This window comes from Haliotis rufescens, unplaced genomic scaffold (genome assembly GCF_023055435.1).
Source record: "Haliotis rufescens isolate VD_foot unplaced genomic scaffold, xgHalRufe1.0.p SCAF_1, whole genome shotgun sequence".
Taxonomy (NCBI): Eukaryota; Metazoa; Mollusca; class Gastropoda; order Lepetellida; family Haliotidae; genus Haliotis; species Haliotis rufescens.
Genome location: NW_025963779.1, coordinates 45,776,560 through 45,801,271, shown reverse-complemented (window position 1 = coordinate 45,801,271; position 24,712 = coordinate 45,776,560). Strand labels below are relative to the sequence as shown.

The 24,712-nt window shown below is 38.4% G+C and overlaps 1 protein-coding gene across 5 annotated transcripts in view; it reads left to right on the top strand.

Annotated features, from left to right (window-relative positions):
* Positions 1-24,712, top strand: part of LOC124136479 (small conductance calcium-activated potassium channel protein-like) — a 444,627-nt gene that overhangs the window by 223,911 nt on the left and 196,004 nt on the right. For all 5 annotated transcript variants that reach the window (XM_046502402.2, XM_046502399.2, XM_046502403.2 and 2 more), the window contains one exon: positions 18,435-18,570. In XM_046502402.2, the coding sequence (XP_046358358.1) occupies positions 18,435-18,570 (136 nt within the window). The remainder of the gene's footprint in view (positions 1-18,434; positions 18,571-24,712) is intronic.

Here is a 24,712-nt window from a genome sequence, read left to right as displayed (position 1 = left end):
CTCGCCCTTTCGCGAACATCTGTTATCATCCCTATTTGATAGTGATTCATAAACATTTGCTAATGATATAGTCAGAGATTTCTATTGGATCTCGCTTTATTTACATTTCTCTAACATAAAACAACAATGTTGGGTGTGTTCTTTTTAAGGTTCAAAATACAAATTACAACAGCACATTGTGTAATAACATTACACAGCGATGCAACTCACTCACAGAAAATTGTGTATTAACCTTACACTGTGATGCAACTCACTCACAGAACATTACACTGTGATGCAACACACTCACAGAACATTGTGTTTTAACATTACACTGTGATGCAACTCACTCACAGAACATTGTGTTTTAACATTACACAGCGATGCAACTCACTCACAGAACATTGTGTTTTAACATTACACAGCGATGCAACTCACTCACAGAACATTGTGTTTTAACATTACACAGCGATGCAACTCACTCACAGAACATTACACTGTGATGCAACACACTCACAGAACATTGTGTTTTAACATTACACAGTGATGCAACTCACTCACAGAACATTACACTGTGATGCAACACACTCACAGAACATTGTGTTTTAACATTACACTGTGATGCAACACACTCACAGAACATTGTGTTATAACATTACACAGCGATGCAACTCACTCACAGAAAATTGTGTATTAACCTTACACTGTGATGCAACTCACTCACAGAACATTGTGTATTAACATTACACAGTGATGCAACACACTCACAGAACATTACACAGTGATGCAACTCACTCACAGAACATTACACTGTGATGCAACTCACTCACAGAACATTGTGCATTAACATTACACAGTGATGCAACTCACTCACAGAACATTGTGTTTTAACATTACACAGTGATGCAACTCACTCACAGAACATTACACAGTGATGCAACTCACTCACAGAACATTGTGCATTAACATTACACAGTGATGCAACTCACTCACAGAACATTGTGTTTTAACATTACACAGTGATGCAACTCACTCACAGAACATTACACTGTGATGCAACTCACTCACAGAACATTACACAGTGATGCAACTCACTCACAGAACATTACACAGTGATGCAACACACTCACAGAACATTGTGCATTAACATTACACAGTGATGCAACTCACTCACAGAACATTGTGTCATAGCATTACACTGTGATGCAAAGTCACCAACAGAACATTGTGTATTAACATTACACTGTGATGCAACTCACTCACAGAAACATTTTGTAATAACATTACACAGTGATGCAACTCACTCACAGAACATTACACAGTGATGCAACACACTCACAGAACATTTTGTATTAACATTACACAGTGATGCAACTCACAAACATAACATTGTGTATTAACATTACACTGTGATGCAACTCACCAACAGAACATTGTGTAATAACATTACACAGTGATGCAATTAACTCACAGAACATTGTGTAATAACATTACACAGCGATGCAACTCACTCACAGAACATTGTGTCATAGCATTACACTGTAATGCAACTCACCAACCAGGGGTCCGGAAATCGTCATATGCCTCGGACATGTCCGATTGGGAATCTCAGATGTCCGGTTTAAAATATTGCTTACCGTACATTTAAATTTTTCTGTCCGGACATTTTAAAAAGTAGTGTCCGGACATTCTTAAATTTTGACCGGAAATGATCAACAGTTAGGACTGAGCAGTTTCTGTCTGCAGTTGTAACACAATGAAGATTATCTACACTGACAAGTTGGTTTGTTTTGAGTGCTGTAAATACATCATACCTACATGATAGTCCAAGCGGTCAATCACCGTAATAGGCAATAAACTGAGTTGACACTGATTAATCGAGGATTAATTTCTGAGAACATCATGTTAATTTGAGTGAAAGATGTTTACAGCTGTACATAAATACCTCATATCCTCACAATGCTAGGATATGTAACCTCAGACAAGTAGCGAAAGCGTGACGACAGCCTGTCGACCAATGCAGATCAGTCGAGCGGATCTGCCAAACCCTCAAAGTCTGGACGATCATTTTGTAAGTCGTGGCTAACGACTTTCACTTGGTTGACATACAATGAGGATTTGCAGATTTTATTGTTTTCAGTAGCTAGTCGTATATTGAATCTTGATTGACCGCCATCTTGCTTTCTGTGACGATTGATATCAAATTTTTTTATGGTCAATAATTAAGTACAGATGAAAAAAGTATTCAAATAATTGTTGCTATCAAAGATATTTTAGTATTTGTGATTATATTATCTGTCTTGTTTTTAAATAATCTTTAGTTTAAAAAACACCTTTTTCCGTGAGGTCACGTGATAACCAAATATTGGATAATAGTCTCGATCCAAGTGTTACAACGTGTACACTTGAGCAGACTCATGAATATAACTCATGAATATTAATTAGACTGTTCACTACGTTAACAGATCGTTATTATAACAGAAACAAACGTATGTTTTCCATGTATATCTAAAATGATATTATTTGTTATTAATTGTCCAGGTGAATTAAACAATTTAAATTGAAACAATTCATAATTGATTATATTGTGAATACGTAACAACTTGTAATGTGTGTGAAAAGTTGTACTAACATACGCTATTTGAAGGGGGCGTGGCCTAAATTCAAATGTCCGATCGGGATTTTAAATTTTCCGGACCCCTGTCACCAACAGAACATTATGTAATAACATTACACTGTGATGCAACTCACCAACAGAACATTGTTTAATAACATTACACTGTAGTGCAACTCACTCACAGAACATTGTGTAATGACATTACACTTTGATAAAACTCACTCACAGAACACTGTGTAATGACATTACACAGCGATGTATCTCACTCGATTGACCCTTGATTTGACCTTTAGACCTTTACAAAATAATTATAATTTAAAAACGCATTTCCCAAAACCTTTGACACTAATTTTGAGCTTACAATGCGGGAGATGACATATATATACAATTTAGGGGTAAGGCATTTAGGAAAGAAGTAGGCATCCTTATGGGCACCAATTGTGCTCCCCTTCCTTTAAGCCATTAATTCTAGACGAACCTTGCTATACAGATCAGTGTAATGTGCCTGTTGATGATTTGGGATCTTGAAAAATACTGAACAATATTATTGTTTACTTCACTGAATTGAAATTTTCCAATGGCAATGAACCAAAAAGGGGGTATAAGTAGCCAAACACCATTTCTGAATTACACGAGAAATGGGGGATATGTCATTTCCTGATGACTCTTGTTCTATTTAGGTGAATATTTCCTGGGAGTATGTACCTTTTACACAAATGCTTACTTGATTACATTTACGAGTAACCTTGGTAGCATGCTTGTACCTTGAGCTTAAAAATATCGGTAACAAATACAATTTACCCTATGCAACCACATACTGACACCCCCGAATTATACGTCAGATTTATTGACGACATTTTCCTGATCTGGACTGTGGGTCTCACCAGATTAGAATCTTTCATCAAAGAAATCAATGAATTACATCCCACCATTAAATTCACTGCTGAATTTTCTAGGGAAAAAAATGTTTTCTGAGACACTTGGGTCATCTTTAACCGGAAAACAAATAAACTGGACTTTGACCTGTATTGCAAACCCACAGATACACATTCGTATCTGCTATACACTAGTAGTATAGGTAATGATGGTTCTGCCGCAACCCCACTGGATTCATATACCTATACCACCACTACAGGGGGAATTTTTTATTTGTAAATGATGATGAGATTCAACGATCGTCATGATTCGTATTAAAAGAATCATCAATATTAATTAATAATGAATAAAATTTACTATAGCCCACGAGGATATTGGAAAGGTATAGGAGCAATACAAAAATTAGCCACCACGGCTAAGGTATCTAAAGATGTGGCCAAGGATTGGTTAAAGAAACAAGCGATGTGGCAAATATACTTACCAGCACCGCCTTATATACCGAGGAAGAAGTTTGATATTTTTACAACGAATGAAGTTCATCAGGCTGACCTCTTGTTTCTTCCCCATGAAAAGGTAAGATGCAAAACGTATAAATACGCTTTAACGGTAGTGGATGTGGCTAGACGATACAAGGAGGCCGAGCCATTAACCTCGAAGGATTCAACAGAAGTAGCTAATGCCCTGAGCCGTATATATAAACGCGAACCACAAAAATGGCCCAAGTTATTTCAAGTAGATCTTGGTCGCGAGTTTATGGGATCAGTAACTAAACTATTAACAAAGAATAATGTCAAAATCAGGCATGGTGAAAAAGAGGCCCACCGTAGTCAAGCTATCGTCGAAAGATTTAACAGGACATTAGCGGAATATTTGTTTGAATATCAGTATGGGATCGAAATGAAATCCGAGCGATTGAGATCAACCGAATGGGTGACACGATTATCAGCCGTTGTATCAGCGCTGAATAATGAAGTAACAAGATTAATAGGGAAGAAACCATCCGATGCTATTAAAATGAAATCCGTGACTTCCGAATCTTCAGCGCTGAGGAGAGGCAAAGAACAAAAACTTCCGGATAGAGTAAGCGTAAGATATTTATACCAGCCCGGTGAACTCGAAGGAGGCCAACGTCGTGCAACCGATCCGATTTGGTCCCTTAAGACATATAACATTAGTCGATTGGTTATGAAAGAAGGAGAGCCTATTCTTTATTATCTTAAAGATGGACCGGGTAGGGCATTTGTACGAGAAGAGTTGCTCATAGTTCCAAACGATACAGTATTACCGCGATACCACCATAACCATAGGTAGTTACACCATCATTATCAATCCATCTCTTTGTATCTAAGGGGGATAATGATGTCTTGTTCATTCTTAATCCATATATCCTGTGATTGTAACTTCTTAAAGAGTTCATCTCGTGTTTGAACGTTCTACCATTGAATAATGATTCTTTATACTGTTCGTGTTTGATTTGCTTTTTTACAACATACTTCTTAACCCCTTTAGCTTTTCTTATCTCTCCATTATCGGACTTCTTTATAGAATATTTTAGTTCTTAATCCGACATACTCCGCTATAGGGGTCCCAGCACATTCATCCTTCATCTTGCCTAACACCTTTTTATTTACTATGCTGTGCAGTGGATTATCTTTTGGGTAATCGCTCGTGTCGTACATATCTATTTTTTCTGCCATATCTTTATATAAATCCTCGATTCGTATTTCCATCAACAAAGAATCTGTGTCGGTATATAACACCTCACACCTATCGCCGTATTGCTTCTTAAGTTCGTTGGAAAAAAAGTCATACATTAAGTGTTTCGACAAGTCAAGAATACTCATACCAACGTACACCGGTCTGTTGAATTTTATATTACTCTTCTGCATATGCAACACGGCTAAGTCGTTATCGAATATCTTGCTTCTGTTAAAAGCCGGACTGGCTATAAGTTTCCTGAGTCTTTCTTCCTCATTAGATCTGACTAATTTAACATCAACACGCTTCCTCAGATTCTCCATAGTTTTACCAAATACTGAGTTATTCATGAGCTTATATAGATTCTTTTCAAAATTGCTGGTAGCCATCTTTCTTAAATCTGTGTTCAGTCTTATATAGGGCTCCATCCAAGGGCTTTGATCAAACTTTAGAACTCTGTGTATTTTCTTAAGTTTCATACCTAACGATAGATATAACTGGAGATTTCTGTAGTGAACTATATATTTTGTCTTATCCATCAAATTTGGTACGAGTTTTTCTACGTTAGCTAACTTACTATTACCCATTAAGGAGTGTTGATATTTCGACATCCAATCTGTATTCACCATTAATCTTTCGGGAGCTAGCGGATAACTGTTATGGTCTTTATGTAACGAATTTGGATATTCCAAGTCAACTTCTAGTATGTACCCTTTATTCACATTGATATTATGGATATTATTCACATAGATATCATTCACATCGACCCACTCAAAACCACCCGTGGGTAAAGGTTGACTCATAGCCCATCCGTTCAAATTGTTGGCGTTGAGATATAATATATGCGTGTCTATTTACTCGGATCATATCCTTCCACTAATTTATTATTAGCCTTAGAATACCTTTTAGCCGCCATCGATATACCACCTCTTAATCCTTTCTCAATAAACAAGTGCATATCGTAATCTGTGAGTAGTTTAAGTTCTACACCGGTCTTCTTCAACAATGCATCGCATGATAGTCCAGGACTGGAATAGTACCATGCCGGGTCCAAGCCGTATTGTTTTAAACATGTCTTTCTAAATATCTCGAATATATCGGCGAGTAACAGTACATCGGTTTTCAACCCACAAGGAATATGTTTTTGAGTTTTGTATGTAAAACTATCTTCAGTATTGTGTTCTGTGGCTTCTATAGGTTTGATAAGCGCTTCGAAGTCGGCGTAAATTACGTATGGTACTGGCATTTGATTACAATAATGTTCAAATTTTAATATATTTTTTCCCTCTTTAGGCATATCGATCCTGATAGCATTCTGTCCAACACCTCTGCAGTCTTCTTTATGCACTTCTAATAGATCTTGTCTGCTGTACCCATGCAGGCATCTTTCACAGAAATATTTCTTTCTAGCATGTTTTGTTTGATCGTATACCGTATATCGCTGTGTATAAGGCAAGTTTTTCGTACCTAAAATGAGGGGGTTAAGAAGGGGGGTCTTCTTATACACGGAGTCGAAGATCTCATATTTTCTTCCACTGGCGATGTCAACCGGCTTCCGATAGCCAGCCAAGCATTTGACAATAAAACTTCGCATTTCGTCCTAAATAACTGTTCCAATAACTATTTCCATACATAAACATGATTTGTATCTCTTTTCCTTGAATAAAGTTTAATAATTTCTGCAAATAAAGTTCAAATGACCCTCGCCTTGATGCAGATTGTCAAACCACCTGACACGGTAAAACAATCAACATCCGTGAGTAGAGAGCCGGAAGTACCGGTAAGCATTTGCATATTGCACATGTGACCTAACATGTGATAACCGGTGAAGCTGAAATCAATTCCCGCTGTTTTTACAGTTGTATTAACAAGTGTTGGAGACGGTGTGTACAAGTGATTGTGGAATAAACACGCTGAATGTGAAGCAAACATAAGCCTAGTTAGTTACAACATAGTTAATTGGCGATTAAATTACTCATCATTGTCTGTTATATGTTATTATTTCATAAATGAATTTTATTTTACGGGCACCAATTTGGTGTCGTACTGTGTAAACACAAAATGGCGACGTGTGCTGGAGTTACACACGCGACCTATCATTGTAGAAAAAACAACGCAAGATAAACATATTTTTATTGCATATATAAGGTTTGTGTGCGCACTTGTGATGTGCTTCATTCCAGGTCGCCTTATACACGGAGTATAGGATTTTAGGTTGATTTTGAAGGCATGTACAGGGGGGGTAGTCTTATACACAGCGATATACGGTAATAGCCTGTTTAAACTCTTTATCCACGTATAATGATATTTACCATCTTTTTCTATCAGAAATGAATTGATTCTGGGAATATGTTCTGGAGCGGAGCTTATCCTGTGTACAACAATTCCTTTAGAATGTCCGAAAACATTTATAGCTAAATTATTTTGCTTTTCCACCTGATCAATTTGTGATATTGGTGTAGGTTCGTCTATGCCATCAAAGTTGAGTCCATCGTTTTGAGGATAGCTAGAAGGTCTATTTGCACTTTTAGAATCTACGGGGAACAATGCAGATCTTATCATCATTCTTAAACAGTCACTGGATTTATTTTTTACATTAATTATGGCTTTTTTCTTTTTATAATACGGGGGTAAATCTATATAAGATCCACCTTTGAAAGGCATATAATGTGCTATTCTAAATATAAACTATCGATTTTATTCACACCCAACCCGAACCTCTATTAGTCCAATGTTCTAAATTTTCCTGTATCCTCTGAATTGATGTATCTAATGATGTGCTTATAGTATCAGATTCGGTTATAACTTCTTGATTGCTCCGGAAATATGGTTCGGTATTTTCAGCGCTATCGTCTGTGCTACTTTTACTCAATGACATTTTAACCGTTAACTGGTATTTTATACTATTTAAATCATCTAATTCCTCGTTAATTTTGCTCGATACGATGGGCTTAACATCATTAACATCCATGTTGGAATTAATATCCATCTTCCAACCTCTTACATATTTACCAACACCGGCTGTGGGTACAAATTTTAACTCATTATTTTTTTCAACATCGTCAACTGATTTATTATTTTTATCATCGGATTGATTATTATCTAGTAAAGCGATAAATTCAGATTTTCTTATTTGAGAATAACCTCTCAGCCCACTGTTTTTTGCTCAAGCTCTGAGTTCTCTAACAGTCTGGGGTTTGTTGTATTCCAAACTGAGTAAATCAATCAATTCAGCTTTTCTCATTCGAGAATATCCACGTAGACCACATTGCTTTGCCAAAGCTTTCAGCTCTCTGACAACATAAGTCATTGTGGTATATAACTACATGTGGACTAATCTCTAATTGGTTTGAATTCTACCCAATCTTTTTATCTCATTTTGGTAAGCCTTTTTCCTCTCATAAATAATTTGAAACCGTTTCTTGTCAGCACCGTGACACTTACATAAACAGTAACTACCTTTGACCCCAATCCCACATACAGAACACGAACAATTATTATGCCCTTTTCTAATTGCAATGGAATGGATTCCACAAAAATCTGCCATACAGCTTTTTCCACAAATTTGTGATTGGCGTATGAATTTACATCTTGATGTGCCTCTCGCCATTGTGAATCTAAGTCCATTACTTTGCTTTATTCTGGCTTTCCCATCCTTGTCCCTATAATGTATAGTTTTAGTCAACGAGAATGATATGTAATTTTCCATATTGTTAGGAATGCACGTTAAGCCGCCGTCGGTCTTTGAGGTAGCTTGCATGGTGAGATGAGAATTGTAACCTCTAAGGTTGTGGAACACAACAGGGATGGGTATTGTTTGAGAATTCATTTTTAGTTTCAAGTTACACTTGTTATGTGCTGCTCCCTGATAATTACCCGTGACGTGGCAATGATCTCTTATGGAATCCCCATTCAGGGTTTTTTTACAAACATGACAACTCGTTGACTTCTTATAGGCCCTCCAATCATCCCTCGTCATACACATGGGTTTCTTACGCGATACATTTTCCCTGATTATTCTCTCTTCCCACAATTTGTGATTGGCCCAAGCGTATGAATTTACATCTTGATGTGCCTCTCGCCATTGTGATAAATAAACACTTCTAGTATCATTTGTCTAAATGCGAGCTGAACAGCCAGTCATGGTTTATGCGTAGTTATTGTGTAGCTAAAAATAGCAATGACTGATAACCCAAACACTTTAAACGCTATTTCGAGGTCTTTCTGAGCCTCTGACGGTGTATAAAACTGACTTATTGTTGGTCTCTGTATTGGATCAAGTTTCTTACCATAAACAAGGAAGTATTCATGCATGGCAGATTCAACATCCTTAAACGTTTGAATTGAATGTCCTTGCTTACGCAGTTCTTCATTAATAAAATCTAATCTTAATATCCTCTGTCTGGTCCATTGTGACTGGGCTGCTTCGAGTTGTTCTAATGCTTTATTATGTCTTTACTGCTCAGAACCTCTCATACTAGAGAATAAAAAATTACTCCCCGAAAAAGCTAGAGCATACACAATAGCTCCACCGACCATCATTGCAATTGATGCCATATTCAAATGTTTAATAATATAAAATATTTAAATGTTTAATTACTTCATTATGTCTTCTGGGATAAGTCCTTGTTTGATGAGCCATTGCCAATCCGATATCAAGAACCATCATACCGATATCATAACCATTAAAATCTAGCTTGGGTGGTGTGGCTTTACCAAGGTAACCACTGCTGAATGATACGTTACGTTTACCAACATTTAATCATCCGTAACTGCGACTTTTCGAGGATTCTCAGTCACTCTGACTTGTTGTGGTGGTATTTCCTCATTCACTTGTTGTGATTGTGTTTCCACAATCGCTGGTATTTCCTCGTTCACTTGTTGTGGTACAATCGGGGTTTGTACTTGAGTCTCCATTATTATTAAGTGGGCACGTATGTTTAAATTGACAATATCTAGCCGTTATTAAAGCGGTGGTCAACGGAGCTAAGAACATTCCATATCTATGATAAAACTCACAGCTTACTGAGCTTATAGCTTGTTCGATGAATGGGTCTTTCTGGAGAGATTCGCATAAATACATGCGATGTTCTGCCGGGATAGGTAGAAACATACTAGCTACGACTGTGTATGGTTGTAACATAGCCGACCCTATTGTTTTAGTCATGGTAGCTCCCAGGGCAGACTCGTAACGCGCGTACAGTTTTTTAATTTCTTCATCGGTCATGTTATTTATTTTTTCGATGGTATAATTTTCCCCCAAATATTGGGAACATTTTCCACTGGCTACCAAAGCCGCGAGTCTTTCTCTATGTTTATCTAAAGATTTATCTGTAACTACTTCTGCAGCTTCTTTGAGCATTTGTTCGATAAATTTGTTGCATTCCATAATGTAATACCTAAGGAGATATTTAAGTCTAACATAATGGAATATGACATATCCAATACAGCCTGAAATAATAAATTGTTGCGAAAGAATGAGGATTTCAAACCACATTATTACATAACAGCCGCTAATGTTCAATTTACTATATTTTTGCTATATTTGCTAAGCAGTTGCTATATTTGCGATATTTTTTGCTATTTTTGCTACATTTTGCTAAGCAATTGCATAAGCAGCTGGTTGATCGGTTTTTAATACAAGTTTACAATGCTTCGTTGCTGCTAACAGTTTTCTGACTTTATCTCGCTCGGACTTGGTATAAATAACATCATTTTCACGTAGACATTCCTCAAATGAATCTCGGTCCTTGCAATGAAACAGGGCTACCCATTTGGTCTGCTCTCTGAGACCTTTTAGGACAGAGTTGTATTTTTGAGTAAGTACCAAAATGCCATGCTGAGTATGCTTGCCCGGAGAATGCTAAATATGAAAGAATATTTTTCTTTCTGGTAAGTTCTTTACTTGCACTGCAGTCGTCTATTATGAAAAGGGTTGATTCTCCTTTGTATTTTTCGTGACATACTCGTAAGCTGTCTAGTAAACGATCGCCCGGATCAACTTTGTACACCCCGGGATCATTCATTACCCAATCTCTCGAAAGGTATGTTTTATTAACGCTTATAGTCGGACACAAAATAATAATATGGTCGAAAATACCCCGATAATGACTTTCTAAAATATCTAGAATAATGATTATTACGATGCCTTTAAAGATGTTAGTCCTATTGTTCGTGACTATTCAAAGTTTATGATAGATAGAAAAGATGGAAAAGGGATATTGATCTTATGAATTCACGTACCGTAAGCCCCTAGCCTTATCTATGATAGCTGCTAAACACGGCATCAGAACTGTTCGTGATGAATTAGGTTTTGTGGACTACTCACGAGAAAAACTTTCCGCGAAGACTACTAAGGTTCTTCAGACTGCGTACTGAACTCGGTAACATAGATAATTTGGAAGAAAGCTCGAAGCTGGCCTCTGACGGGCTCGGAGAAATCTTGGATACCTACTACGATAATTCCACGGTCAGTGTATTACCATATTCAGAGTTTAGTATTAGGAAATTACGAGGTCTTGACAAAGCAGTACAAACAATGCGGGGAGAACTCATCAATAATATAGCCAAGCTATCCGAACTCGACAAGCATATAGCTTATGACAAAACTTGAACAGGCGGGTGATGAATTCAGTAGACGCCGCGTTGCAGAAAGATTGCATAACTTAGAAGATTCGAAAGATCGGCCCGCCTCGAAGCGGCTTCCAGTAATAGAAAGGCACCTCGTTCACAAATCAGTCAAATTTGAGAAACTATCGATCAAGTCCTCAACGATGATACTACACTGGCTGATAAAATTGAAACATTGTTCAGAGAACAGGGGATAACCATTGCCAGTATTTTAACCGCATTGGGATTTATTATATCGACTTTGACTCTCGCATTAACCGGTGGCAGCGGACCACCCACACCCACACCACCTACATCAAATGACGTAAAAGAGTGGATAAAAAAGCTCGCTGGAAAAGCCGCGTCTGCACTTCCCGGTATAATAGGGAGTATTGTTTCCTGGCTCTTGAATTTATTAGCTAAAACCACCACTTGGCTTAGTCAAAACTTGTGGGCACTGATCGTAGCAATTGCAGGGCTGTTGTACGTATCCGCTAAGAACTATTTAACCAAATCATGAGTAAACCAACCATGACTCCACCTACTACAAGCGCTGTTTTTTCATCGATATGGTGTTGATTTTTAGCTGCAATATGTGCTGGCACTTGGGGTTGTGCGTCAGTAGATGGTTGTGAAACATGTGGTGTCTGTGGTTTTACTATTCCCGTTTCACCTGTGTTTGTTTGCGTTATTAATTCGGTATTAATATCTGAATTTATACCTGGTTTTGGATGATCGGAAGCAATAACAATTTTATTATTATAGCCTATCACCATCTTAAGTTTCATATTACTCGGAGACATGTATAGTCCCGGCGCATAAACGTAGTCTACTTTGGATTGAGCGTACTGTAATACATCTTGATAACGTTTTATAGAAGATGGTATGTCAACTGGTGAATTAATAGCATCCTCTACGTTTGCGACAAACTGTTTTTGCGCATCGAGTGCCGTCCCAGAACCAATAATGGACGTTCGTGTTTGCGATTGTGCACCGAGAATTGCCCATACATCAGTTCTTATTGATTCATTAACTCCTGGGTTAGTAAAATTATTTTCTGTTTTATCATTAAGAAATTCATTCCAAGCGTTTGCGGTATCGTTCAGTTGTACAAATTTTGTAACAATATAAGCCAAACCACCCTTAAAACTCATAAGAGAGCCTCTCCAATCGTTACTCGAAAGTTCCAAGCCATGATTAAGATTATGCAATCTTACAAAAAGATTGTTTTTCTGTAACAACTTAAATGGATTGAATGGTTGATTAGTTTTTTTAACTAAATCATTGCTTTCTTCTTCAACAGTTTTTTGTCCGCTGTACGGAACACCTAGACCATGGTTAAGTCCTTTAATACGCCAATCTTTACTCTTAGAAATACTAAATTCATGACAAATACGCTCATACGCGAACCTATTTGATGCATTCCATGCTCGATCCTGCGGTAATGGAGCACTAATTTCTTTAAGTATACGTCTAATCTGATAGTACCGGTACACGTGAAATGATAAAAAAGACTTATTTAGTTCAAATCCTGGGGCATAAAGAGATACACCACATCCTGTTGTTGCACACCATATGGCAAAGTTTAACTGGTTCTGCCAAAATTGCATTGGATTGTGAAACCAATCATGCACCATTTTATCGCTAGTTGCCGTGACCCTATATTTTTCAAAGATATCAGGGAATTTAACAAAAAACTTAGCACCAGAGGCACTTACTAAAATCGACTGATTAGTAATGTAAGTTGATTTCATATTTAAGTTATGATATAGTATCATTGTATATTTAATATGTATGTTACACTCCCAGGAATAACAAATGGTCAGCCTATTCAACTGCTTCATACTATCGATAACTCAAATGGACAACTTGAAGTCGCTATCTGCGATGTAACGTATTACCCGCGGTGGACCAATATAAGTGCTGCGAGAAATACTACTACTAAAGAAATAGATAGTCTAGGTAATGAGGATGACTTTCACATTATATCTGATGGGTATTACAGCATATGCTCACTCAATGATGAAATTTGTAAACCAAGGGGAGTCAGCCTCACACAAAATGAGTCGAATGGGATGCTGATTTTAAGGGCTGGAAGAAAGCTTATAATTCTTCACCGGGGCATAACAGAAACATTTGGGTTTGAATTCTTAAACACAATTATAGATCCCAACAAAACACAGCATGGAGATAAATTGCCTGATTTAGTTCCCTATAAAGAGTTGTGCGTGGTATTATTTCAGATCTCAAAATTTCTGTATTAGATTTAAAACATCAACCTGTACATATAGGATACTTGAGTGTAACACTCCATATCATAAATAATGGTCGATTTCATATTTAAGTTATGATATAGTATCTTTGTATATTTAATATGTATGTCACACTCCCAGGAATAACAAATGGTCAGTCTATTCAACTGCTTCATACTATTGATAACTCGGCTGGTCAACTTGAAGTCGCCCTATGAGGTGTAACGTATTACCCACGGTGGATCAATATAGTTGCCGCTAGATATAATAATCAGGTACTACCAAGTGCATTATATCATGATGGTAATTACATTATACCTGATGGGTATTACAGTGTCTGTTCACTCAATGATGAATTTTTTAAGCCTTTTGGAGTTAGTCTCACACAAAATGAGTCGAATGGGATGCTGAGTTTAAAAGCTAGAGAAAATAGTTTAATTCTTCTATACAAACATAGCAAATACACTTGGATTTGATGACAGTATGGATGTAATATCACCCAACGATACAGTGCATGGAATTAAATTACCAGATTTAGTTCCTTATAAAGAGTTGTGCATCCATCTTGATCAAATCAGTACAACGGATAATATTCAACTAGAAAGTCCTTCAACCCTTCTGAGAGCTATTCCAGTCAAAGAAGAAAAATACAATAGCGGTAGAATGGAATCTTTCTCATCATTACAATATAAAAAATTAAAGCGTGGTATTATGTCAGATCTCGAAATTTCTGGATTAGATGTAAAACATCAACCTGTGCATATAGGATACTTGAGTGTAACACTCCATATTATAAATAATGGTTGATTCATCAGGCCCTGGAACGCTCAGACAATGTAATACAATTGCGCTTTCCGATCTCGGAGACACAGAAGGATTCGGTAAACCCGGTACCGATGGTAAGTTATACGCTTTACACTTACAAGATAATGTATACAAGCGGAAAGAAGTTACATTCACAGGTAATCTAGGAGATTTAAGTGATGTCGACGTTAGTAGACTCAATAAAAACACTTCATATAATCTTACTCGCAACGATGATAATAAATGGAATATGATCGAAGCAAAAATCGATTGGCTACTGAATATCGTCATTACCCCACCATATGTGATGACAGGTAAGGCACATAATTTAACTAAGATAATAAATAGTGGGATCGTACTCGGGGCTTATATCCCATCAAAACGAAAAAGTGTGTTAGTCCCTCCCCTGGCAGGAAACCAAGGGCATATGTTATTGAGTCGTCCAGCAGTAAAAAATGTTAGTTTAAATTTGGTTACTGAACTCAATGATATAAAAGATAACTTGAAGGATATACCTAATCTTTCTACGCTTATTATTGAAGACTTGTTTGGGGATGCGCCGGCGAAGCCTTCGAAATATATATATTACCAGGTATATCAATGAAATGGCTCAAGAAACACGAGCATCAACGTTGTAGTATTATTTATTGGAGCATCACCCGTTGCAACCCTTGAGGGGGTCCAAATTATTAAAAGTGACAGCATATCTCTTACTAAGATATTCATGCCGTATAATATACATTTAATAAGGTTGATGTATACTCTCAAAACATTGAAGCAAGACCAATTAAAGACTATTATATGATATAATAATATACACTATGGGTTTATATCCAGTGCTCGATGAAAAGATGGATACTGTTGATGGATTTCGATTACATCAAATAAGCGACATAAAACATCAAATAGAGAAGGAGAGGGAGTTGAGACTTGGATTGTATAAAAAGTATCGCAGAGCCGTGAATGCTCTGGACGGAGTTGACACCGCGCTTGTAACAGCTGGCATGGGACTTGGTGTAGCCGGTGTTGGTTTATTATCAACTATAATCGCCGCGCCTATCGTGCTCGGCATGGAAATAGCCGCTGGAGTCTCAGGACTGGCAGGAATAACGATAAAATTTATTTCTCGTAAGTTGCAAAAGAAAGCATTAAAACATGATAATATTCGGATACTTGCCGAAGCAAAGTTGAACAGCATTGAGGATCATATTTCAACAGCAATGGCTATTTGTAAGATATCCGAGGATGAGTTTCGTTTAGTGTTGTCAGAACTCACCAAATTCAACGTAATGAAGCAGGAGATTCGATCAAATTCTCGTAAGACCAGTGGTATTAACAAAGATGAGAAAAAAAAGTTCATAGAACAGGGGAGGAGACAAGTGCGTCAATTATTCTGTGCCAAAACCAAAGAACTGGTTGGAGATTAAAAATAGATTGCTTACTATCATTAGATCACACCGCATAAAAAATCATACATCCATTTAAACGAATGCTTACATAAGTATATAATAATGGAGAATTACAAACCAACAAAGGAAGAACTCAAAAAGCTATCGAAGCATCTATGCTCAAGGACAACATTATCAAATGGAGAGAATTACCACAAGGTATATATTATATCAATGATGTCAAACCAACCAAATACGGTCATCAATTGTTTCTTTCCATTTACCAAGAAGAGTATAAGTCTGGTCTCCTAGTAAAATGAACGAAGAACTTAGTAAAAATGTTGAATATTACTTCGTTAAAAATAATGGTATACGTACATGTATTAGTAAAAATAATAAAGAATATTTTCATTACAATTTAGTTTAGTCTCATCATCGTTTTTATACTAATGGTATCATTGATTGGCTCCAGGTAGTGGTGAGATAGAGCCAATTTAACTTGATCATCGCAAAATCGTTGAATCGCATCAGCGTTTACACATAAAAAATTCCATCTATAGTAGCAGTATAGGTATATAAATCTGGCTCCAGTGGGGTTGCGGCAGAACCATCATTACCTATACTACTACACTTCCTGTCACCCAGGTCACATTAAAGTCAATGGAACATACAGCCAATTCCTATGACTCAAAAATCACAATATGAGTTCCACAGTAACAATCTAGTCCAGTATTATCTTGGGAGAGGATACCCTAAGAAAATCCTCATGGATCATAAACAGAGAGCAAATGCTGAAGAGAGAACAGACCTCTTAACACAAAAACAGACACCCTCAAAAGACACTAAACCAGAGATCTTTATCACAGATTACCAGTACTGAACCCCACTGCACTCAAGGTCAGCTCCATGATCAAAAACTCTAGGCGCCTACTTAAAGGGTCAGACACCTGCACAGACACGTTCTGAGTGCCACACATCACAGCATAAACAAAGAACCACTAACTTAGAGACATCCTCATGAAAGCGGCAATCACATGCCCACCACTGAAACCACAAATCAGTGGCCGAACTGTCACCAACCTGGATGACAACTGTCACAAACAATCATGTAAAATCTGCTAAATATAAAGTCAGTTAACACCTTCAGTAGAGATATAACAGGCAAAATATATAAATGCCAAACACACTTTACCTGTAAAAGTAGAAACATAATCTAATTACTAAACTGCTCCCAAATGTGGGAAACTATACAAAGGTGAAACAAAACGACACTTCTGCATTAGACTCGAAGAACACGTTGCTGATATCAACCACCAAAGGGACAAACCTGTTGCCAAACACTTTCATTCTGCAGGACACTCAACCAGAGACCTACACTATCAAATCATACAACAGCTAAAGAAATACCAAGTCAGACCAGAACATGGCTAAACGCTGATCCATTGAACTTAAATGGATTGTCTCATGATTGAGAGAGCCGAGATGTAAGGAGCGTGTTCATTGGTCGTGTCCATTTTCCTGGTCACATGGTCTGTGTGTCGGCTATATAAGCCTACCCTGGGTAGGGAATCATCAGTCGTCCTTTCATCAGCATCTGCAGTAAAACATCAGACCTTTTGTCATCAATTTATATAGTTTTGCTGTCAGTGGGTGCCTTTTACTGTTGGTAATATATGTATTTTTATCAAGTAATAGGACTGTTCATAAAAAATGTATGATATACATAGGTCTGTTAATAATTTTTAAGAATGACTTTTTGGTTCTGCACATGTTGTAAGGCAGGGGATTGAATGGTAGCTGTAGAAGGCATAGTGACAGCCGTTGTCGACGAGAGTTACATGCATCACTAAGTTATTTGAACAGTACTGGCCTTGTAGAAATTGTTAGAATACTTTGAGGACTTCTGTGGCCAGTGACAGACATATTTCAAAATCTTCGACACTGTTTATTCACGCTTGGTGTGGAAGAATTTGAACATTATGATAACCATGAGCATGGATTATGGATTCCCCTGAAAATTAGGTCAACTCTGTAATTAGACACATGCTCTGAGGCAAGGACAGTGCATGTATTTTCAAGATTAAAATGACCTAATAAGAAGCCTCATATCCACATAAATAATAGGGCAGGGGATATTGATGACTTTGTCTTAGTAAGTTTATAATCAGAATGAAAGAAATTGAAATAAGTGTGTTCTTGATTTCATTGCAGGCACCATGATGACAATCACGCCAATATTTTGAACTCCATGTGGATGATTGCAATCACTTTCCTTTCCATTGGTTATGGAGACATTGTTCCCAATACCTACTGTGGACGGGGTATTGCTATAGCAACTGGTGTCATGGTAAGTTCACTTTATTTATCACTCCTTGGGTTACTTTAGGGACATGTGTCTTTTGCTATCTAGTTATTAAGTTGCCCCTGTAAAAGGGTGTGCTTAATGTGTTATGTGAAGTTTAACCTCCACCGCAATTGATGTTCACATGTCTCTTATAAACAATGCCAAGTGGAACAAATAAAAGAGAACATTTGTTCATCCGTTGTTCAACAACAAATTCATACCAAGGTTAAGGTCAATCAACACATCTTTCATAGGGAATCAATTATTCAACACAGTTTGACAACTGTTCAGCTGTAAACATGTCCTTGCCAAGGTCCAGGTAATGCAGTTTAATGCAATGCAGTGGGGCTGCAAGGTCACAATACAGGAAGGTCACGATGCGATATGTATCTTGATATTCTGGTCACAATGCAAAAAAAACCCCAGATAACACTACTCCAGGACTCCAGCATTTATGAAGTTTCAAGACTTCAAGCATGTCAAGATTGGCCCTTTCATAATTTTGGAACAATCAAAATCATTTTTATAACAACAAGACTACCGAAGTTGTTAGGCATCAAAGTGAAACTTTCCTTCAAAACACTTAAAATTTCAAAACACCAGAAAATAATCAATCGTCCAATAGTGTTATGCGCTTTAAAAAAACACATCCTATCTCTTCAGCAAATTCAGGTGAACGAGCCGGTATAACAAACTTGGTCAATAAAAATATTAAATTTGATATAAAACACCAGTAGACACGATGATTTACCATTCAAATTATTTCCTACTCTCACAGGCATTGTTTTGTATGCAGATATTAAGATTACCGTGTGTATTTTCTCGTACACTAAGCCTGAAATAGCAATCAGCTGTACACGTGTTGTCTCCCAATCTACCAGTGATTCAGTTTAAAAGTACCCAATGATACAATTTTGATGCAATGGTCAGATGAAATTGTATCTGAAATTATTGTTTTATCAGGAATAAAATATTCAAATATCGTGTTATTTTAGTTGCACCCTTAACTATGTACATTTCAAATTATAAGAACAATAAACATAGCACTTTGGTACAGGTGATTGTTATTGCATGATATTTTTGCGTGTGGAACAATTTGACCAGTCACCGGAAGGACTTCCCTCTCTGCATGTATTTCGATTGCGAAAACATTATGTTGACATATAATGCCACAAATATGACTTTTAACAAGTCAAAGGATGGCATTTATAATAAACTGGGCGGCAAAAGAAAGTAAAGGTCGAGTTCCTTGATTGATAAAAAATTAGCAAGAAGAGGTTTTGTTGTGAATTATAATATAATCTAGGGAGGGGTAACAAACGATTGATCAACCACAGTTTGAATGAAATTGTGCAATCACAGGTAATGCAAGCTCAAGGTAAACAATGGTGGGGTAAGAAATTTCATTTTCAAAAAATTGTCAGACACACTACAAGTTCATTGTTGACACAGTTGCCTTCAATAGCGTGTATGACCTCCAGCTGCCTCAATGCATGCTGTTTTATACTGACACACAACAGAACACAACATACAAATAATAATGATTTATTTCTTTTGGGCTGGGGGATTCCCATTACTTATGTAATACAGCAAACCACTCGACCCCATCCTGAGGGGAAACCCCCTGCAGTGTCAAGCGCTGAGATGACCAGGCCTAGTGGTGAAAATACTAACATTTTGGGGCCATGAAGATCCGCAACTACCGGCAGATACTCTGCCAAATGAACATGAAAGAATTAAGAAATATGCCTATGATTAATTTTTAAATGAGAATCCCCCCAAAATAACTACACAGAAGTAAACTGGTCATAGTCGTACAAGGACGTAACAAATGTATGCCCTATAACCAAGGTGGTAACTATCTTCTAACCTGTATCAAGAGAAACAAACAACAAATCATAAGAATATGTAGTGAACTACCATGTGTATCGGAATCAAGAAATATGCTATATAATCATGATAATACATTACACTTGAAGAAAAGGTTTTACAGATAAATTATAACATGAATATATACACTGGGCGATGTGGAGAAGGGTATTATAGCCAATGTTAACAAAGATAAGCCATATCTTTTTGAGCACGCCACAAAACATCTTGAGGTGTACGTATATATCTGGTGTAACAAGAAGATGACCACCGAGCAAGGACTTGTATGAGGTGATCTGGTACTTTAGCACTGGCTGCTGATGTAGCGGCTCCTATTCGAAAGGAATGACCATTATAGGCATTGTCATCATAACCACACAGTCTTAATAGTTTCTTAAGTTGCACGATGAAATATGAAATAATACCTTGCCATCTACAGTAACAAATAAAGGATCAGCACTATGCACGGTATAGCGATGGCGTTGAACGAGGTAGGCTTGCATACTAGCTACAGGGCATACACAATTGCCCGTGGCTGTATAGGTGATGGTAACTCCTTTCCGAAAATGGATCTGTCTTTGACGCTGCCAACAGCAAGGTGAATTGCACAGCTCTAAGGGTAAGATTGTAAACTGGATTAAAGTTGTCAGTGTCACAAGCAAATTCTCCGCAACGGAGAAAGCCGAAGAAAGCCAGACAACACACTGCTTTCAGTAGTCCACAGGTGTAGGGATCAAAAACACCATGATTTAGAGCCATAACCATCTTAGTTAAGATAGGAGTTGTTATTGGCAAGCGGGGTGATGTGGACAGCCCTTGATGTCTTTTAACCCCCTGCACAATAGTTTGCAACCGAATAAAAGAACCGGATGTCCAAGGGTTAGGTAAACCCATTTGTAAATACCTTAACCGAATGCCACACAGGTATGATTTAATGGTAGAATATCGCAGCAACAATCTACGGTAACAGTGTGCCACAAATCTAATGAGAATGTCTTCCGAGATAGGAGGTAAAGTAGTAGTCCACACGAACCCCTGTATAGTCATGAAAGTGAGAAATGCGTTAACTCCTGATTGGTAGACCTGATATGTTCTGGTAGACCTGATATGTTCTGGTAGACACAGCTGATGACCACAAAAGTTCCATGTCTGCCTCGATAGTTCCTCCATGGGTTACGGGTACATCAGGTCTGTCAGCTGAGGACAAGGGGTTGGGTGACACTCTGCATCTGGTGCTAGGTGACGAAATCTGGCTATCTGCAATCGTGAGAGAGCATCACTTATAGCATTATCCACACCAGGAACATGTTTAGCACAAAACACATAATTCCATTGAATAGCATGTAAAGTTAATTGTCTCATAAAACGCATGATAAGAGGGATAGGTGATCTGCCTTTGTTGATGATAGCAACAGTGGCCTGGTTGTCACAGTGGAAACACACACACTTATTAGACCACATGGGTCCCCATAAATGGGCAGCTGTCACAATGGGAAATAACTCCAAGAGTGCTATTGACAAGTTTTCTCCTGCCAAACTAATCAGTTCTGTGGACCAGGTGGATGAAAACCATCTGCCTTGGAAGAAACCACCATATCCAAGAGATGCTGCCGCGTCTGTGTACAACTGAAAATCAGGTGAGTTGATAGTGTCTGTAATAAACATGGAGACACCATTCCAATTTTGAAGAAAGTAGCGCCACATTTGGAAATCCAGCAGGCAGTCAGCTGAGAGATGCACAATGTCCCGTAGGTTGGAAACCGAGTGAGCTACCCCTAATAGGTATCCAATAAAACTTCTGCCTGGTCTAATGATGCGCATGGCAAAGTTCATGTGTCCCAGAATCACTAAGAGATCCCTCGTAGTCACATGGATTTTCTTGATTAAATGGTCGATCAAGGTGACAATTCTCTGTACTTTCTCCGTAGGCAGGCGGGCCTCCATCCGAGAAGAATCCAGGGCGATGCCAAGATATTCTAGGCATTCCGAAGGACCAGCTTTAGATAAGGGAATGTCCATGTCATGAAACATAGTGAGCAGATTGTTCATAATAGTCTGTCCAAGAGAATGGTCTTTGGCGAAACATATGAAGTCATCCAACAGATGAAGAATGAGTGGTATCTGGTAACAGTTTTGGGCTATCCAGCATATGGCTATGGACAACTGATCAAATATTTTTGGACTGGACCTACATCCAAACACTAGTCTAGTGAAGTAATAAAACTGTTGGCGCCATTTGATACCGTGAAGATGCCACAGGTCAGGGTGGATGGGTATAAGTTTAAAAGCATCTGTGATGTCAGTTTACACATAACAGATCCTGGCCCAAGTTATTTGATGACATTGATGGCATCATCCACTGTCACATATGACAAGGAATACTTGTCCTTGTCGATCAAGGAATTGAGGCTGGGATTCACACAATCGTCGTGAGGAGCCGACATATCCACAATCAGTCTCTGCTTTCTGGAATATTTTCCTTCGACCAGTCCAATGGGGTTGATGCGGTGAATTGGGAAGGGTGATATATCAAACGGACCAATGAGATAGCCCCTGTCTCGTTCCTGTTGCAGAAGAGTGTCGACAGCTGCCGACTTCTTGCGTCCTCTGGTGGATAACAAATTCTTGCACTCATATGTCCTAGTAGGGGGGTGATCTATGCCTTAAAATACCCATCTGATATCCCCGAAACCAGTTCTTGCACAAAATTTTTATCAGGATGTTTTCCCAGTTGTTGCTGTAAAATGTCTACCTTAATTGGAGATATGACTGCATTAAGGGGTAGTCACTTGGAACGTGTTGATTTGTCTGATGTCTTGGAACACTTCTTGATTGACATGATTCTTCTGACATCCAGCACAGACACGAGCAAATCTACAGTTAGGACGTACACAAGACTCATAGTTGAAATTATTGCACACTGGACGTCCTTCATGAAACACAATTTGACGACCTTGAGCATCTTGGTTTCGAGGTCGGGCTTGGCTACGATTGGACATATGTGGGAGATTCTTATCTCGTCTGTTGGCACTAGCCTGGTGGATGGCTTTGGCTTTGGCTGAAAACATCTTATGGTAGGTGTAGAAATCACTTTCGTCACCTTCGTTGCTAAGGCTCAAAATAAGATCAAGATATCTGTCCAATTCTACAATTCTCTGAGGCCATCGGGTCAACATAATTCTCTTGTAGCGATTGAAAGTAGTAATGAAGTGTTTGAGACTGAGGGTTTTCTGTAGTCTGGGATCTCCGGCTGGTTTAAGTCGTAATTCACCATTCCCCAGTTCAATGGTACGTGGGTAAGTGGGTATATCATCTGGAACTAGTAGCAGTGCTATGTTGACATCTCTACCTTCCACTATGTGCTGACGTCAACTGGCAGACACTGTATCTACACGGGGAAGGGAGTTAGGGTCTAAGCCAAAATTACCTGTAACATGATGGGTAGTGCTTGAGGCTGTGTTGTCATAAACAGTATCGAGGGTGAAGGGATGTGAGGTGGAGAAGCCTGGTGGCCCTTGACCATGTTGAAGTCTGTCATGTAAGGCAGTCTGCAGAGAAAACTGACTGTCTATGGTATTTGAAGGCACAGTGAGATTGGCATTGTTATTGGTTGTTGAATTGACCTTCTCTGCTAGTGCAGCCACTGTTGCAACCAGTTGATTGACTGTCATGGTTAAACCTTGAAGGTCAGACACACACGAGTTGGGCCCATTGTGGTCAGCTGAGGTAATGGTGGCAATGGAGGAGACAGTCCTACTGGGCAAGTGAGTCCTCAGTGGCATCCGATGATTCAGGCTCTCCTGACTGTCCACGTGACGACTCTGAGGGGCGGTTGCGTAAATACAACGCCAGAAGTTGTGCTTTGGTGAGACTCGGGGGAAGATGTTGAATACCGATGTCCCTGGCAATTCGTGCTCTCAGCTGGGACACATACCAGTTCCTGGGATCTCCGTCGTAAATCCCAGATTTTCGTGGCGATACCTCGCATGGAAAGTCTCTGCGTCTACAGATTGTGCGCTGCCGATAGATGTTTGCTCGTGGTCAGAAGAAGCAGGGCCGCCATGTTGGATCTCTATGTCGTCAGTAGTGTGCGACAATGACCTATTTCTACCACGATGTCTCTTTGGACGGCGAGTAGCCATGACGTGACGATCATTCCATGAAAATGATCTATGACGAGAAAAGATCGTTCCAGCCGACTTACAGCAACGAAACTGACATAGTGAGTGTGTCAAGTCGATTAATGTAGCTTACGATGTCAACAGAACAATGGCGA